At 54.7% G+C, this 17,243-nt stretch overlaps 2 protein-coding genes across 7 annotated transcripts in view; both read left to right on the plus strand.

Moving 5' to 3' along the window:
• Window positions 1–3,758: 3,758 nt before the first annotated feature.
• lonrf2 (LON peptidase N-terminal domain and ring finger 2) lies at window positions 3,759–11,274 on the plus strand. Of its 2 annotated transcripts, XR_015106244.1 has the most exons (13): window positions 3,759–5,303; window positions 6,661–6,779; window positions 6,852–6,974; window positions 7,058–7,207; window positions 8,359–8,563; window positions 8,650–8,740; window positions 8,820–8,934; window positions 9,023–9,144; window positions 9,234–9,420; window positions 9,499–9,633; window positions 9,707–9,856; window positions 9,940–10,757; window positions 10,832–11,274. XR_015106244.1 is itself a non-coding variant. In XM_086147588.1 (12 exons), the coding sequence occupies exons 1-12, from the start codon at window positions 4,589–4,591 to the stop codon at window positions 10,096–10,098; spliced, it is 2,271 nt and encodes a 756-aa protein (XP_086003714.1). In that variant the 5' UTR covers window positions 3,759–4,588; the 3' UTR covers window positions 10,099–11,274. The 2 variants fall into 2 exon arrangements, 1 of the variants encoding a protein (XP_086003714.1); XM_086147588.1 differs by having other exon boundaries at window positions 9,940–11,274.
• A 1,071-nt stretch (window positions 11,275–12,345) lies between these two features.
• LOC147233099 (mitogen-activated protein kinase kinase kinase kinase 4-like) overlaps window positions 12,346–17,243 on the plus strand; it is a 46,108-nt gene continuing 41,210 nt past the window's right edge. For all 5 annotated transcript variants that reach the window (XM_086147622.1, XM_086147623.1, XM_086147624.1 and 2 more), the window contains exons 1-2: window positions 12,346–12,660; window positions 12,778–12,843. In XM_086147622.1, the coding sequence (XP_086003748.1) occupies window positions 12,604–12,660; window positions 12,778–12,843 (123 nt within the window). In that variant the 5' untranslated portion in view covers window positions 12,346–12,603. The remainder of the gene's footprint in view (window positions 12,661–12,777; window positions 12,844–17,243) is intronic.

Here is a 17,243-nt window from a genome sequence, read left to right on the forward strand (position 1 = left end):
ACGTTCCCTCCTCTGGTCTGCATAGGCTAACCCTGCTAGCAACCAAAATGGCGGCTCCGCTAACAGTTTCAGGTATGACGGCATCTCAAGGCCTCCCGGGTCCTCTGGCGCCCCCTGGTGGCCACCAACAACATCACACGTCACTTTGAAGATCCACTCAGGTTCTTCTCGCCGAACATCTGGGGCAAGTTCATGACACACACACACACACACACACACACTCGCACCCACGCTGTGTGTTTGCATCAGACGGCCCCCACGTTGTTCGCGGTTCATCATGTCCTCCTCTGACGAGCGCCGGGTTCCCAGGGGAGATGTTCTGCAGGTTCTGCGTCACGTGGTCTCCTGCCAGATGCCGCCGTGACTCACGAACCATAATTGGATGTGAGAGTCCAGGTCTCGACAAGTCAGGAGGAGCCGTGGTTAATTGGACATCTGCGTCGCGCTAACGTCCCTGCAGGAACCAGAGGAACCTCAGAAGAACCGCTGGGATCTTTGTTGCCGGGCGACGGCAGCAGGTCCATGAAGAACCCCGACTTGGGAGCGGAACATTTCGTCCCCGTTTGTTCTCGTACCAGGACGTTCCACGCCGCGCTCCACCTGGACCGATGAGAAGACACCAGGAGCTTCTCGAGCTCCTGGAGAACACGCCGGTGGATACATCCCATAATAATCACTCCCCCTTAAGAGACCCTGTTGCCACGGCAACAATCAACATGAACGGGCAGGGCTGAAGAAAAGATCCGGACCTTCATACCTGCCCGAGAACCTGGAGAAAATCCAGGAGACCCGGTTCCTCTTGGACCACAACAACCAGATGTTCTGGAGATCTTCTGTCATTTGTCACGTCGACATCATCGGAAGGATCTCCATCTCCATCCTTCTTGTTGACGTGAAACAGAATGGAGCCACACACTCATTGACTGGCTCTGCGCTCGTGTGTGTGTGTGTGTGTGTGTGTGTGTGTGTGAGAGAGAGACACACACACACACACACACACAAAGTTCTCAGCTCCATGTGTGAGGAGCAGCAGGAGGAGACTTCATGTGTTGCTGCTGACAGCTCTCATTACTCACTCACACGCTTCTAGAATTCAACACCCCGGATATAGTGTGTGTGTGTGTGTGTGTGTGTGTGTGTGTGTGTGTGTGTGTGTGTGTGGAGCCACGTGCTGGAGGAAGCGGTGCACTTCAGTGGACGGATCTCAGTTATACAACCCTCTGTGTCGGTGCAGGAGCCCTGGTGAGGAACGTGCACAGACGTCCACCTGTGGAGATGTTTGGCTTTGTTTGGATGGAGGTCTGGGGGCACACTGGTTAGCGCTGGTTAGCGGTGGTGCACAGTGGTTAGCAGTCATTATCAATGGTAAGTGTTAGTTAGCGGTGGTTAGTGGTTTATGCAGGTCTTGGGGCAAGGTGGTTAGCGGTTGTTAGCAGTGGTAAGTGGTGGTTATTGGTGGTCAGCAGTGGTAAGTGGTGGTTAGCGGTGGGTCACTTGGTTAGCAGTGGTAAGTGGTGGTGTGTAGTGCGTTGTGGTGGTTCATGGTGGTTACCAGTGGTTAGCAAAGGTAAGTGTTGGTAAGGGGTGGTTAGCAGTGGTAAGCAGTGGTTAGCGGTGGGTCACATGGTTAGCAGTGGCAAGTGTTGGTTTGCGGTGATTAGTGGTGGTTCACTGTGGTTAGCAATTGTTAGCTGTGGTTAGCAGTGGTCTGCATTAATATACGGTGGTTCACGGTGGTTACCAGTGGTTAGCAATGGTAAGTGTTGCTTAGCGGTGGTTAGCGTTGGGTCACGTAGTTAGCAGTGGTAAGTGTTGTTTTGCGGTGATTAGTGGTGGTTCACTCTGGTTAGCAATGGTTACCAGTGGTTAGCAATAGTAAGTGTTGCTTAGCGGTGGTTAGTGGGGGATGCAGGTCTGGGGACATGGTGGTTAGCGATGTTAGTGGTGGGTCACGGTGGTTAGAGGGTGACTGTCTCCATGTGATGTACGAATGAACGAGTGAATGGTTGTGTTTTTGAAGTGTGAATGAGAGGATGAATGTCTCAAAATGATGTATAAATGAGAGGGTGAATTTTCCTTTGAATGAACGAGTGAATAGCTTCATGTGACGTGTGAATGAAAGGGTGAATGACTGAGTGAATGGTCGTTCGCCTTAAATGATGTGTGAATGACAGGCTGAATGATTGTATCCTCTTATAACATGAATGAATAAGAATGAATGAATGAATGAATGAATCGCTGCATGTCCCCATGACATGTGAATGAGAGGGTGTTTGAAGAGGAGAATGGACAAGTGAATGGGTAATAGCTGTGTGCCCCTATAAGACGTCTGAATGAGAGGGTGAACGTCTACATATGAATGAATGAGTGAATGGTTGAATGTATTTATATGACATGTAAATGAGAGGGTGAATGCTTTTATTTCCCTTTGTGATGTATGAATGTATGAATGAATAGCTTTATGTCCCTATATCATGTGTGAATGAGAGGGTGAATGCTTGTTTGTCGCAATGTGTGACCAGTCCGGCCTCTCGTCCAATCACAGCAGGCACAGGCAGCGGATAACAGGAGTAGAAAATGAATGAATGATTGAATGAATGAATGCATTAGCATAAGCATTAGCATCCACGCAGTCAACCTGTTATCCCAACACGAGGAGCCCTGACACGTGTGTGTGTGTTCAATTGTGTAGTCACAAACGAACCGCACGGCTGTTTGACGGTGACAATCATAGTTTTGCAAGGCTTCCTGCAAACATGATTACGTCATCGGTAAATTATTGATCGGAAAAACATCCAGCTGCTTTTATTTTTTTTTCATTCGAGTGCAGACACTTTGTTTTAATGTGAGTGAATTATTCAGCAGCTCATTAAACCACAGGCGTGTTGCTGCCGCTTCCGAAAAACAAAACAAAACAGTCAAATCACAGCGTGATTGCTTTTGGCGCGCCGGTTAGCAGCGGTTAGCGCCTCCTCCGCCCCACGGCAAGAGGGTTCTTGGTTGGATTCCCACAGGAGGCCCTCCACGATGGGGTCTCCATGTTTTTGTTGGGGTTCATCGGAGACCATAACTTGTCCAGATGTGTGAATGAGAGGGTGAACGGTCCACGCCACGGATCCAGAGTGAACCCCACCTGTCGCCCTCGTTGCCGAACGGACGAACGAATGAATGGCGTGCGCATGGTGACGTGCACGTGGGCCCTCGGGCCGCTGGAATCTGCTCTCCATTTCCTCTGTCGGGATCCAGCGCCGCAAAACAGGTCATGCAGATTCCAGGTTTCCCAAAGTGGGTCACGGCGTTCTGGTTTGCATCCCAACCACCGATAAAGTTGGTGAGAACCTTCAAAAACAAAGATCCACAACTCCACTTATGCGCGTTCATCCTAAGAAGCGTTGACACCGGAAGCCTAATGCCGCTTATATAAAGTATTACATAAACCCCGGATCGATCCACATGGATCTGCCGCCCCCTTCCCCTTCCCGGTTCGAGTGATCCGGTTGATTCCACCGGATCTTTGAACATCTCCACAGCGGACCTCCGGGAGGAACGCGGACCCCCCGGGGTTCGGCGCCGCGGCACGCCGGGCTGGAGGCGCAGGAGGCCGGCTTGGGGCCGCCGCCATTCGCCGCCCTTTCGGAGGTTATACAACAGAATGGCGTTATATAAGGGAGCCGAGCGCTCAGCCAATGGGAGCGCACCGTCGCGCATCACGTGACGGCTCGGCTCGCTGTAGAGAGATCGGGTCGCGGCTGCTCGTTAGCCGCTGGAGCTAACTGGCCGGCGACCAGGACGACAACCGTCATCTTCCCTTGCGATTCCGGGGACTTTGTTTTTGTTTTGAAACCATCTCTTCGGTTGTATTTTTTTTCTTTAATTCTCCTTTCACGAAGACCTGCTAGTAAGATCCGCCGCGGGGTACTTATTTCGAGTTCCCACGTCCGAGGACAGGAGTTTGGAGTGCGGCGAAGCGAAGGGGGCAGTCGGTGTTAGCTTAGCTTAGCGTTAGCTTAGCCGACGTCTTACATAAATACAAGAAGCGATCAGCTGCGAGCCGCCGGGGGGGAGACGGTTCGCCCGGTACCGGACGAAACTGGGCGAATTCTGGGCCATGATTCCGCCGCGTTTCCTCCCACCACCTTGAAAGTTGTGTTCCGGGGAGTTAGTATGGTGTCTTGACGTTTGTTTTAAGCTCCTTACAGGCTAAACCCGCCGGGGTTTTCCGACCGGCTCTATCGGGCTCGCCGCGGAGGAGGGTCGCTCGATTCGTTCACCGGGACCGTCGTGGTAAACAAACCCCGTGGGATGTTTGTTTTCCCCGCCGTGTGACGCGACGAGCCGCCCCCCTCCTGGACGTGAGGGCGGTGAGAAACAAGGGAACTCCCAGGCACCCAGCCCGGTGGGTCAACCCCGAGAGAGGCCGCCTTTCCCCGGGCGTGAGACCCGGGATGTCCGCCCCTCTGCCCGGCGGCGCGACCCGTGATCTGCGTGGGGAGGAAGGCGCTCCTGTTCCGGGGTGTCTGTGAACCAGTTCCCGCTTGTATTTGAAAAAAGACACGATAACTCAAAACAACACATCTCTAAGGAGAAGATGGAGACCGGAGTTCGACCCCAGCAGGTCCAGCTCGCCGCCCACCCGCTGTCCAACCCCTCGGCGCCGGGCATCTGCCCCGAGATGCTGGAGGTGGCGGAGGAGGCCAACCGGGCCGGGGACTTCGACCTGGCCGTGGAGATCTACAGCTCCCAGCTGGCCGACCTGCAGCAGCCGGACCGGGGACTGTGTCTGAGGAAGGCCGACTCCCTGGTGCGGGCCGGGCGCATCTCGGAGGCGCTGGACTCCTTCTGCGCGGCGGCCAGCCTGGGGAAGCTGCGCCCCGAGGAGCTGCCCCTCCTGGTGGAGACCATCGCCCGGACCCTGAGGGAGAGGGAGCTGGGGATCTCCGGCCCGCCGAGGAGCGGCGGGGAGGACGGAGGCGAGAGCGACGGGGACTGCGGGGACGACGACGCCCTGGATCTGTTTTCGTGCCGCCTCTGCAAGTGTCTTCTTCACGAACCCACCACCGTGGAGTGCGGACACACCTTCTGCAAGCGCTGCGTGGAGGACCTGGCGGTGAAGGACTGCGTCCACTGCAAGCAGAAGCTGAGCAGGAAGGACAACCGGCTGGACGTGGTCCTCAGCGGCCTGCTGGACAAGCTCTTCTCCACCGAGAGCAAAGCGCGGAGGTTCTGGGTGGAAGGGGAGGTGTTGTGGAAGAACCAGAACCTCCAGGAGGCCCTGGAAAAGTACAACTCGGCGGTGGATTTAGGTGAGTCCACGTGCCCCCCCCCCCCCCCCCCCCCCCGCTCTCCACACACACACACACACACACACACACACACACACACACAAACAAACTTTTTTTTCACTCAATACTGTTTTCACTCAGATGACCTACTTTCTGCATGCAGTTCACAGTGTCACCACTAGGGGGCGCTGTCACCACTTTTAGGCTCCACAGAGGTCAGGTGTTATATGACGATGACGCACAGTCAGCTGTTACCAAACACACACACACACACACACACACACACACACACACACACGTCTTCTGCTTTTTTACGACCGGCACACACTTTTCATCTCCGAAGGTCTCCTCCTCCCAGCTGCATTCAGTTGTTCCATAAACTTTTTGTGTAACAACACACACACACACACACACACACACACACACACACACACACACACACACACTGGTGTTTCATAAGCCGGCTGGTTTTCCATGTTGGGTAACATTCAGGTCGTGATAACGACTCCTATCTTCTCCGGTCGGGGCTCCCGTGAGGAAGAGGAGCGTGACCCCCATCTCGGCGCCGGACGCATTTAACGGCTCATTTCCCGTTTCCCGAAATAGCCTCTTTTTTTTTTTTTTGGGTTGAAATGAAGCTCCTCATGGAGGTCCACCCCTGGGAGATGTTCTCCTCCCGCCGTCACCCTCTGGTGTTTATCCTGGTGGATCAACACTGACTCATCCTCCGTCTGCGAGCTCTTCCTCGCCGCCAGCCAGTGTTTCCCGACAAACGCCGCGGGGCGCCGTCTGCTCGCCGGCCCGGCTGGCGTCCGACCGGTTAGGTTCTTCTGCTGCTGCGGCGGCGGGTGGATGGAGATGATGAATGTGGAGGAGGAGGAGGTCCGGATCTTCTCCGCAAATGGTTTTGTTAGGTTGTCGATGCAGCGTTTACCCCGGTTGCTCTGATGGAACCAGAACCAGCGTAGATGTTCTCCACCTCCAAGCCACAGGGAGAGAAGAAGATCCACGAGCTGTGGATCCGATGATCGATCCGGTCTAGATGTTCTCCACCACTGAAGGAAGTCATGTGAAGATCCACTGGAGCTGCTGGAAGAGCTTCCACATTGAAGGAGAAGCAGGTGGAAGTGGCAGAATGTTGGAGTCACATGATGAAGGTTCTTCTAGAAGGTTCTGAGGTTCTAAACACACTCGAAGTTCTTCTTCTCACCGAGCCTCGGGGCGAGAAGAAGATCCATGAGTTGTATCAGGTCGATGTTCTCCGCCACTTGAAGTTCTCGCAGTTTTGACGCGTCGCCTCAGAGCCGGGCTTCCATGAGGAACCTCCAGGTGTTGGAGCTCCGTCTGACCTTTGGTCCTGTCCACCTTCTTCTGGCAGCTCCCTCCTCGGGCCGGTTGCTGTCCCAGCGGGCGGAGCTCCACGTGGCCTCGAGGAACCTGGCCCAGGCCCTGCAGGACGCCAGCAGCCTGTGCGGCATGAAGCCCCTCTGGCCTCAGGTGAGACCGCCGGCTGAAGAACCCTGGACCACGGGAGGAGGCAGATGTTCTGATGTTCTCGTCGTGTTCCAGGCTCACCACCTGAGGGCGTCGGTGCTGCGGGAGGCGGGGCGTCCGGACGAGGCCCTGCAGGAGTACTTCCTGTGCGTGGCCCTCAGACCCAACTGGACCAAAGTCAAGCTGGAGGCGCAGAAGGTGAGCCAGAAGTTCTGGTGTGGAGAGGGTGGGGTTTATGGAGGTTCTCGCCGCGGAACCGACGCCTCTCCTCCGTCCTCCAGGTCCTGGGAGAAGTCTTCTCCTCCGTCTTCGAGAACGAGGACCTGCCGCTGCACCTGCCGAACGGAAGCGCCGCCACCCGCCTCCTCAAGCCTCCAGCCCTGCTCAGGTCCCTCAGACCCCTCAGCCTGAGGCCCGGACCCTCCACACAGGTCAGCACACACACACACACACACACACACACACACACACACGGTGTAGAACGTTAACCATCCTGCACACAAGCCTTCACTGAGGAGCTTCTTCTTCTGGCATGGGGCTGGTTTTCTATCTGCTGCCACCTTTGGACCAACCAGTCCAGCATCTGCAGACGTGGCCGGTGAGATGTGTGGAGGTCCACTGTCCTCTGGTGGTTCTCTGCTGGTACTGCAGTATGTCCAGTACTGCAGTACTAGTATGACATGTGTGTAAACATACATATATGTTTTCAACTGTTTACAATTAATCTTGTTTGTCTGCCCGCCTTTTGTGATCTTACAACCTGGTTCCTCCTGGTGATTGGACCTGATACTTGTAGGTTCTTGAATCTGCTGCTTCCAAGTATTTGTCCTCCGGTACTTACTTGTACATGGATCTGGTAGATTTGGTACTTGAATCTGGTACTTTGACCTGATACTTCTTGCTTCTTGGATCTGGGTACTTCCTGGTACCTTGACCCAATACATCCTTGAATTAGGACCTGGTGACTCTCTTGTACCTGGACCTGATGCCTCCTGAACTGGGACCTGTTACATCCTGGTACTTTGACCTGATACTTCATTGTACTTGGTAACTGAACCTGTTACTTGCTGAGGCTTCCTGGTACTTGGACCTACTGCTTCCTTGTACTTCCTCATACTCAGCCCTTGGTACCTCCTGGTTCTTGTTCCCGAGTACCTCCTGGTTCTTGTTCCCGGGCACCTCCTGGTTCTTGTACCCGGTACCTCCTGGTTCTTGTACCCAGGTACCTCCTGGTTCTTGTACCCGGGTACCTCCTGGTTCTTGTACTCGGGTACCTCCTGGTTCTTGTACTCGGGTACCTCCTGGTTCTTGTGCTCGGGTACCACCTTGCTTTTGGACTCAGGTACTTCCTTTTACTTGGACCTGGTACCTCCTGAAAGCTCTTTTCCTTCCTGGCATCTGAAGCTGATGCATCCCTAAATTTGAACCGGGCACTTCCTGATAACTGAACCCAGTACTTGCTGTTTTTTTCCTGCTACTTCCTCCTGCCTGGACCTGATACCTCCTGGTCCTTGGACCTCCAGAACCAGAACACTACAGTCTGAAACTACTCTCACTGACCCCTCACCTTTGTGCCCCCCAGGAGTCCGACCTCTGCGTTGCTAAGAGCGGCCCGTTGTCCCCGGCGACCCCCGGCCAATCGGAGGCCGGGCCAGCAGAGGGCGGGGCCAAGAGTCTGGCCCACGTCCTGGCGGCGCTGCCGGCGCCCCCTGGTGGCCTGAAGAGAAAGCAGAGCGGAGACGGACCCTTGGCGCCGTTCACCCCCCCCTCCAAACTGCTCAAGCCCGGTACGCAAACCCCGCCCCCTCCTCCTCCTCCTCATCCAATCAGAGCGGCCCGATCATGCGACCGCGTTCTTTGTGGTTTATCCCAGGCGAGAGCGGCGGCGCCCCGGCGTGCACGGCCAGGAACGTCCCCTCGGAGCTTCTGGACAGCGGAGACATGGAGTGCTCGCTGTGCATGAGGTGAACACACACTCACACACACACACTCACACACACACACACAGGTCAGCTTCTAACTGTGTGTGTGTGTGTGTCGTAGGCTGTTCTACGAGCCGGTGGCGACCCCGTGTGGACACACCTTCTGCCTGAAGTGTCTGGAGCGCTGCCTGGACCACAACCCCAACTGCCCGCTCTGCAAGGAGAACCTGTCCGAGGTGGGAAGCACGCCCGTCGATCACCGGAGGCTCCGCCCCCTCCGCCGCCACCCTCCGCCATATTGTTTTTCTTTCCGTGCGTCCCCAGTATTTAGCCACCCGCGGCTACAACAAGACGCCGCTGATGGAGGAGGTGCTGCAGCGTTACCTCGGCGACGAGCTGGCCGAGAGGAAGAAGATCCACGAGGAGGAGATGAAGGAGCTGTCCAAGTGAGTCCCCGGCGTCGCCGCGCCGTGTCGCCGCGGTAACCGACCACGACGTAACCCCGCCTCCTCCCCCCCCCCGCCGCCGCCCGCAGCCTGAACCAGGAAGTGCCCATCTTCGTGTGCACCATGGCGTTCCCCACCATCCCCTGCCCGCTGCACGTCTTCGAGCCGCGCTACCGCCTGATGATCCGCCGCTCCATGGAGACGGGAACCAAGCAGTTCGGGATGTGCATCGCCGACGAGCTCAAGGGCTTCGCCGACTACGGCTGCATGCTGCAGGTGCGGCCGCCCCGCCGCCCTCCGGAAGCTTCTCCGCCACCTTCTCCTTCTGGTCTGACGACGCATCTTCTCCCGCAGGTGCAGGACGTGAAGTTCTTCCCGGACGGACGCTCGGTGGTGGAGACGGTGGGCGTGTCGCGGTTCAAGGTCCTCAGCCACAGCCAGAGGGACGGCTACCACACGGCCAAGATCGAGTACCTGGAGGACAAGAAGGTAGGCGTCCGCCGGCCGGACGGCTTCTCCTTCCTCCACCTCTGGCGGTGACCTGGTGACGTTCTTCTCTCAGGTGGAAGGGGAGGAGCTGACGGAGCTCCTGAAGCTGCACGACTCGGTGTACGAGCAGGCCAACAACTGGTTCACCTCCCTGAAGGACAACATGAAGAGCCAGATCCTCAGCCACTTCGGGCACCTGCCCGGCAAGGACCCGGACCCCCAGGTAGGCTCCTCCGTGGACCTTCTCCGTGGACCTTCTCCCGCCTCCGTCCGGTCTCCGTTAACCCCGCCCTCCTCCGCCCGCAGGCCAACCCCGGCGGGCCGGCCTGGTGCTGGTGGCTCCTGGCGGTCCTCCCGCTGGAGAACCGAGCCCAGCTCACCATCCTGGCCATGACCTCCCTGAAGGACCGCCTCATCGCCATCCGCAGGGTCCTGATCTTCGTCACCCGCAAGAGGCCGCGGTGATGGAGCCCGTGGAGACGGCGGCGGCGGCGGCGGATCCCCTTCGGCTTCTGTGCGGCTCGAAAAACCTCCGTCGACTCTGGTTCGCCAGAACTGGTCCTTCTGAGAACATCCCGAAGAAGCGCGGGACCTCAAATCATCCACCAATGGTTCTGATTCTGCCCCCTAAAACATCACTCCACTCGACGTGGAGTAAGCAGTAGCCCCGCCCCTTTCCCTCTGGCCCCGCCCCCAAACCTACCTGTACATAGACCCAACCCCGACTGTGGGCAAGATGGCGCCTCTCACAGGTGAATGTACGGCGGGCGCCGCGCCTCCTTTGCACAGCGAGCGGCGTGGTGGACGCCTCAGGACGGGGAGATGTTCTCCTGGGGTCCACCTGAGGTCCACCTGAGGTCCACCTGAGGTCCACCTCCAGCCCTCCAGAGCCGTCAAGAAGAAGAAGCAGCGGCACATATCTGCCTCGTAGGGGCGAACGAGACGGGAGAGGCGTGACGGCGCCGCCTAGCTTAGCAGTGACTCTTTGTCGTGGCGCTAAAAACAAAAAGCGGATCGTCCGCGACGAGATCCCAGTGGGTTTGTAGGAATATTCATGTAACACGGAGGCCTTTTCATGGTTTGGCAGGAGGAGGACGCGTCTGTGCCTGTCTGTCCGTCTGTCTGTACGTTTACATGGCCGCCGCTAGCCGTTGTTTTTGTTTTCCTTAAAACAACCGTCGAATGTTTGTCCTCGCAGGGCCGAACGCATCCAGAACCCCCGGCGTTGAAGCGGAACCAGAAAACTAAAAGAAACTAAAAAGACAATTTCACATTTTGCATCAAAATGCTGTTTTTCTTTTTCTTTTTTTTCTTTTTTTTTTTTTGGATCCGTTCCCTTCCGACCAGCCGAGCGGGTTTCGGAAAGTAGCTAGCCTGTTAGCTCTGACGCTAACGCCCATCACGCGGTTCCTTCCCGCGAGAACTCGATCCGATGATGCTAAGCTAACAGCCGCGGCGTGTGAGGGCGTCCGTGTAAATGTACCGTCTGTCCAGCTCTGTCCTTCCAGGCGTCCGCGCCCCCCCGCCGGTGGGAAAAAAAGGGGGCGGGGCCTAACGACATGCTGCATTTCCCTGCTATATTTGTAAAGGGAGATCTTTTACCTATTTTTTATTGCAAATAAAGAGGAAAAAAAAAAGCCACCAGGCCTTGGCTTCCTTCAGAAAATCCCCCGCCTGCTGCTGAGGCGCTCCATCCAGGTCCAGACTTTTGTTTTCTAGATGTTTCCACAGGTTTCCAGGTGATGAACACGCCGCAGCCTGTGTTTACACGCCGCGGCCACACGGGGGCGCTAGTGTGCCAGTTTCCTGGTTCTCTGGGTTCGGGGTCAGTCGGGGGTCACCGGCTGAGGGACTCGTGAGAGGGTGAATGTTTGTTTCACGTCCCTGTATGAGGCCCTGTGATTGGTCCAGCCCCGCCTCTCAGCCAATCACAGCAGGGATAGGCTTTGCCCTACTTCCATCTTAGGGGTGCACATGATGGGTGATTTTTTTTTTTTTTTCATTTTAGACAAAATCACCAGATTTAATCCATCTTAAATGTCGATTTTAAAAAAAGTAAAATAACAAACGAAGAGGCGTTTCTACAGAACCATCCTGGTCTGGTGGGAGAACCTTGAGATGTTCCCAGACCAGCCCAGAGACGTGGTTCCTCCGGGGTCTGCTCCTCCCGAGCAGACGGACCCTCCTCACCTGCATGAGCAGACAAACTGAAGGTATCGATCATTCATCAGGTTTGAAATGTATCAATCCATAACTCGATCCAGCAGGTGTGTCTGCAATACCACAGTCCGCCACAAGGGGGCGCCATTTCTCAATTTCTCTCTGGAAAGCAGGTCATTAGAAGAAACAACAAACACACACTCTGAGCTTCTGCAACATCTTCATGTTGGAGGAGAACATGGTTTATTTCAGATGCAAACACTGAGGGAGATTAAGATTTAAAATTAAAATTCAAACAGGAAAAAAAAAACGGTTGATAATCTCACCTGGATCGTGTATGTGTATATATATATGTATGTATACGTTTGTGTGTGTGTGTGTGTGTGTGAGAGAGATAGAACTAACGAACACACACTAATCTGTGTGAGATCTGGGTCAGAATCGGTCTCAGATGTTCCACATCGGTCGAGAAAGAGAGGGAGTGGAAGAGAGAGAGAGAGAGGGAGAGGGAGAGGGAGGGAGGAAGGGGCGGGCAGAGCTGTGGACGCAGCCGGAGAGAGAGCGCTGTGCGGCGGCCGCGGTCTGTCCAGAGCCTCGGTGTCGGCATGTAGCTGCGGAGCTTCTGCACCGGCGGGATTATAATCCGACGGCGATGAGACGCACATCCGCCTGAGGGAGATTAGCGACCCCCTCCCTCTTCCTCCTCCTCTTCCTCCTCTTCCTCTCCACCCCGTTATTCCGATTAATCCGCATTTCTTTTTTTTTTTGTGTGTGTTTTTTGTTTTTTTTTGTTTTCCCACGGAAAATAAAATGGCGAACGAGTCTCCGGCCAAGAGCCTGGTGGACATCGACCTGGCCGCGCTGCGGGTGAGTGTCCCGCCGTGTCCCGCACGCCAACCCTCCCGCTTCTTTGTCCGATCAACCCGGCTCTGATCGATCGATCGATCGATTGATTGATTGGTGTGTGTGTGTGTTTCCACGCAGGACCCGGCGGGGATCTTCGAGCTGGTGGAGGTGGTGGGGAACGGCACCTACGGGCAGGTCTACAAGGTCGGTCTCCGTGCGTGTGCGCGTGTTTTACACCCCTCCCTCCCCGCACACACACACACACACACGCACACACACCCAGTCGTGCACGTTTCCTCTCAACGCTATTATCCGATCACCCCCCCCACCCATTATTATCGATCACACACACACACACACTTGTGCGCCATTGGCGTGGGCGGTGTTTCACTGCGCATTTGCGCGTGCTCGTGTTTTGGCCGGGGGGGGCGCAGCGGCGTCACCACCGCGCATGCGTGGCGAGGAAAGGGTTAAAGTGCCGGTCCACCCCGCTTTTGTGTGTGTGTGTGTGTGTGTGTGGGTGGGTGGGTGGGGAGCCCCCCCCTGCTTGGCTGGTGACGTCAGAACACGTGCTGGTGTGACCACGTGAGAAGGTGACGTCATGCGCCAATCCGGAAGTGTCAAAAACCAAGGGGTGTTGCTCTGGGTGCAGTACCGGTCCCGGCCTGTAGGGGCGGTGGGTTCTCACCCCATGTTCTAAGAGAACCCGTCGGACGGGGCGCAGAACCGAGGCTCCTGATTGGACGAGGGGCTCGCGATGCCGCCGGTGCGGGCGGGACTACAAATATGGCGGCGGGTCGGCAGACAGGAAGTGAAGGGGGGCGTCTGATCGGACCGAAGATCATCTAGAACATCCAGGGGGGAGGGAGGTACTGGTGGAACCGCGGCCTGGAGAACCCTGCAGGCCCCGCCCCCTTTCCTCATCCTCTCCCGCTATTGGACGACCGCCTGGCTGGTTTAAAACCAGAACCAAGATGGCGGTGCGGCGCTTTTCCAGTTTACGGTTCTCCGCAGATTCCTGGTTCTCCAGGTTCTCGAGTCTCCACAGTTTCTTGGTTCTCCACAGATTTTCGGTTCTAGGTTCTCCTTGGGTTCTCCACGTTCTCCTGGGTTCCCCGTGCCCCCCCCCCCCATCGGTCCCGTTGAAGGTGTGAATGAGAGGGTGACGGTTGGGATGATTGACAGCTCTGCTTGGCTCCGCCCCCCCGAGCTAGCTTTCGTAGTTTCGTCCCGGGAATCTGATTGGTTGTTTTCCCGCCGGCGCGACGCCTCTGGAGGCGTAGAGGAGCGCTGGTGTCGCCGTGGCGACGGCAGAGGAAATAATTCACCAGTTTGTTGGGGGGGGGGGCGGATTCTCTGGGAGTTATTTTAATTTGCGTTCGGTGGCGACGACGCAGGGCGGCGGCTACCGCTAACGTTTCATTACAACGGGTGGGGGAGGGGCGGGGGGTTTGGTTTCCACGGCGACACAGATCGGCCATGACAGTTTGAGTTTAGTTCTCGGGGATCGGGTGAATCACAGCGGCCTGTTGAGTTCAAACCCAGCTTTATGTGTGTGTGTGTGTGTGTGTGTGTGTGTGTGTGTGTGTGTGTGTGTGTGTGTGTGCGCTCCCGCTGCAGCTGATCTGGTGGAAAAAAGGAAAATGGTGGCGGCGTTATGGAAACGGACGCCATTTTTTTTAAATTTGACAGAACTCCAGGGAGAGGGTTAAGAACCCCCCCGCCAGAGGGAATGGTTTAACCCGTCCTCTGAAATCAATGAGGTGATTATTGATCCGATCAGCTCTCGGCCGCCGGGCGGATGCTAACGTTCGATCCAGGAAAACCGAGACACTTCCGACGTCTCTGGGCTTCCGTAAGGTGTCCGTCAGGGGGACGGTTGCTAGCGTTAGCATCAAGACGTTTGCAACATGTTAGCGTCTAACGAGAAAGCAATTTGAAGGTCCCTGAAACAGCTCGCGCAGCTAGCTTAGCTGTGTAGCACTGTTAGCGTAATCGTGTAGCCCTGTTAGCTTAGCAGGCTGGTTCGCATGACGAGGCGGCTTTCGGGCTCCAGATATAACATCCAAGGACCAATCGGCTGTCAGCTCCGCCCTCCACCTCCTGGTGATGTCACCAGAGCGTTCTCCAGAGGTACGTTGATGTCCAGAGCAGCAGATCTGGTGGTCCTGCTGGGTGGGAGGGAGGCTCCTCCTCAGGAGGTCCGGCCCCTCGCGTCTCTCGCGGCGCAAGCTAGCGGCGCGTCCCAGTGATGTGGTCTCCGAAGTCTCCACCCCATCATTTGGGGCGTCTGAGAATGTTCTCTGGAGCCGAGGAGAAGGAACGCCGTCGGGCTCCACAGGAAGGAGGTCCATGCGGCCTCCTGCCGGGCTTGTAGGACCTCACGTCCTTTCAGATACCTCAAATTAGGTGGTTAGCGGTGGTTAGCGGTGGTTAGCGGTGGTTAGCGCTTCCGTTGTGAAGCAAGAAGCTTCGGTCGGATTCCGGCAGGCCTTTCTGTGTGGAGTCTCCATGTTCTCCGGGTTCCTCAGGGTTCTCCGGGTTCCAATGTCTCCAATGAGTGAATGAACATCTCAGACGCTCTCAAGGCGTCGCTAACGTTGCGTTAGCCGGCGAACAGGAAGTGACATCAGCGCATGAACCGCCCCTTTATGACCATCGAGAATGGATGCTGTGTTTTTGGAGTCCTGCCGGAGAACGAGAACGTTCCACGCCGTTCTGCACGAACCTTCTCGTCCGTCTATTTTTAGCGCCCGGCCCGTGTGAGCGCCGCTCGCCGACCTTCCGGCCATTCAGGGCTGGAATGTCGGCGGCGTCCGCTGCGACCTTTCGCGGCACAGGAAATGGGGCGCTCACGTGACCACAACAACCGACACACAAAGCGGTTACACAACTGGTGTGTGTGTGTGCGTGTGTGTGTGTGTGTGTGTGTGTGTGTGTGTGACCTTTCTGAGCGTCGCCGCCACAGGAACCTGATTGATTTATGGCGGTGAAAACAAACAGGCTCCGCCCCCTCGCCCGGCGAAAATAGTAACAGTAACAATGTTTAATTTGTAATAACAGTAAAAATGTCATAGCAACCATACATTTATAGTCAGTTAACAAATAATAGTAATAACATGTCATGGTTGTTATTATCATGTTATTACCGCATATTAATTCTATACAGTGCTAACGTTAACTTGTCGTCAGTTATCATTTTAATTTGCTGATGATTTTATAATTTTATCCGTATTTTTCACACTATAAGGCAACACTTAAAATCCTTTAATATTTTCAAAAATCATCCGTGTGCCTGTGAATCCTTGTTTTATTGTTATTGTTTTATTATATTATTGTTAACACTAACTCTGTGTAACGCCGTGTGCCCAATGCTACATAAAATATGGTAATTTATACTAATAAAAATGCCCAAATATTAATAGAATTTTTTTAGATTCAAGATTTTATCATATAATGATAATAAATAATATTATATGTAATACATACTTTCATAATTTAAGTGCAATCCCAGTAATGATATAGTTTTAGCAGAATTTCATAATAGCATATAATCTCAAAATGACTAATAACATTATAACGGTAGGAATCATGTTATGATATTTAATGTAATAATGTTTTGATAATAATCAAGTTATAGCAGATTTCATTATCGCAGATGTTTGAACAGTAATAATCTTGTTATGACAGAGATAATAAATCATAACGATAGCAATGATATGATAGCATTCATGCTTAAATGAGAATTTAGACGATAAAACAAACATTTTCTTCTTGCCGCTCCCTGAGAGGAGTGTGTGTTAAATGTTTCTTTTTTAGGCCTTTGTGTGTGTGTGTGTGTGTGTGTGTGTGTGTGTGTCATGATAATGACATCTTCTTCCCTCCACAATAAAGAGCTGCCGCCTGCTAGCGGCTCTGCCTGTTAGCCGCCGCTAAAGCTAAAAATAAGACCCGAGACATGTAAGTGGGTCACGGTGGCCTGATGACTCGGCTGCCGCCGCCGCCTGTGATTGGCCGCTCCGCCGCGCTCCGGCAGCCAATCGTCTGGTCTCCTGCCTCCTGCTCTGCCTGGGTTCCTCCTGGGAGGAAGAGGAGCGGAGATGATGATGATGATGATGTAACGGGAGCAGAGGAAAGCTGGAGGAGCCTCTTCTGGCTCGCAGACGGGACTGTTTATTAGTCGTTTATTGAGTTACCGCACACACACACACACACACACACACACACACACACACACACACACACACACACACACACACACACACACATGTGAAGTTGTTGTCGAGCAGCTCCAATGGAGGGATTAGCGGCTTTTGTTTTGAAAATAAGATAACAAGGTGTTGTTCCCGTTAGCCGTCTGGGGTTTTGTTGCTAAGCTAACAGAAGCGCTGGAGTGTTTGTCCCGGTTGTGGGACCCGGGGAGCGGAGCGCTAAACAGGAAGCACGACTGTTCCGATGATGAAGCGGGTGTTAGCATGTTAGCTTAGCGACATTCACTACCTGCAGTTTGATCAGGGATCGGGAACCAGACCGGTAGACTAACCTCCTCCTCCGACCCGGCCTACTTCCTGGACTCGGGTCACATGATCGGACTTGATCTTCCC

The sequence above is a fragment of the Fistularia commersonii genome, chromosome 6 (genome assembly GCF_037954325.1).
Source record: "Fistularia commersonii isolate RoL2024-O1a breed Wild chromosome 6, RoL_Fcom_v1.0, whole genome shotgun sequence".
Taxonomy (NCBI): domain Eukaryota; kingdom Metazoa; phylum Chordata; class Actinopteri; order Syngnathiformes; family Fistulariidae; genus Fistularia; species Fistularia commersonii.

Excerpts from the sequence above, each read along its gene's own strand:
- lonrf2 (XM_086147588.1), top strand. The coding sequence starts at position 4,589 with ATGGAGACCGGAGTTCGACCCCAGCAGGTCCAGCTCGCCGCCCACCCG. Across the intron at positions 6,780-6,851 it reads TGAAGCCCCTCTGGCCTCAG|GCTCACCACCTGAGGGCGTC; the intron begins GTGAGACCGCCG and ends GTCGTGTTCCAG. Across the intron at positions 6,975-7,057 it reads TCAAGCTGGAGGCGCAGAAG|GTCCTGGGAGAAGTCTTCTC; the intron begins GTGAGCCAGAAG and ends TCCGTCCTCCAG.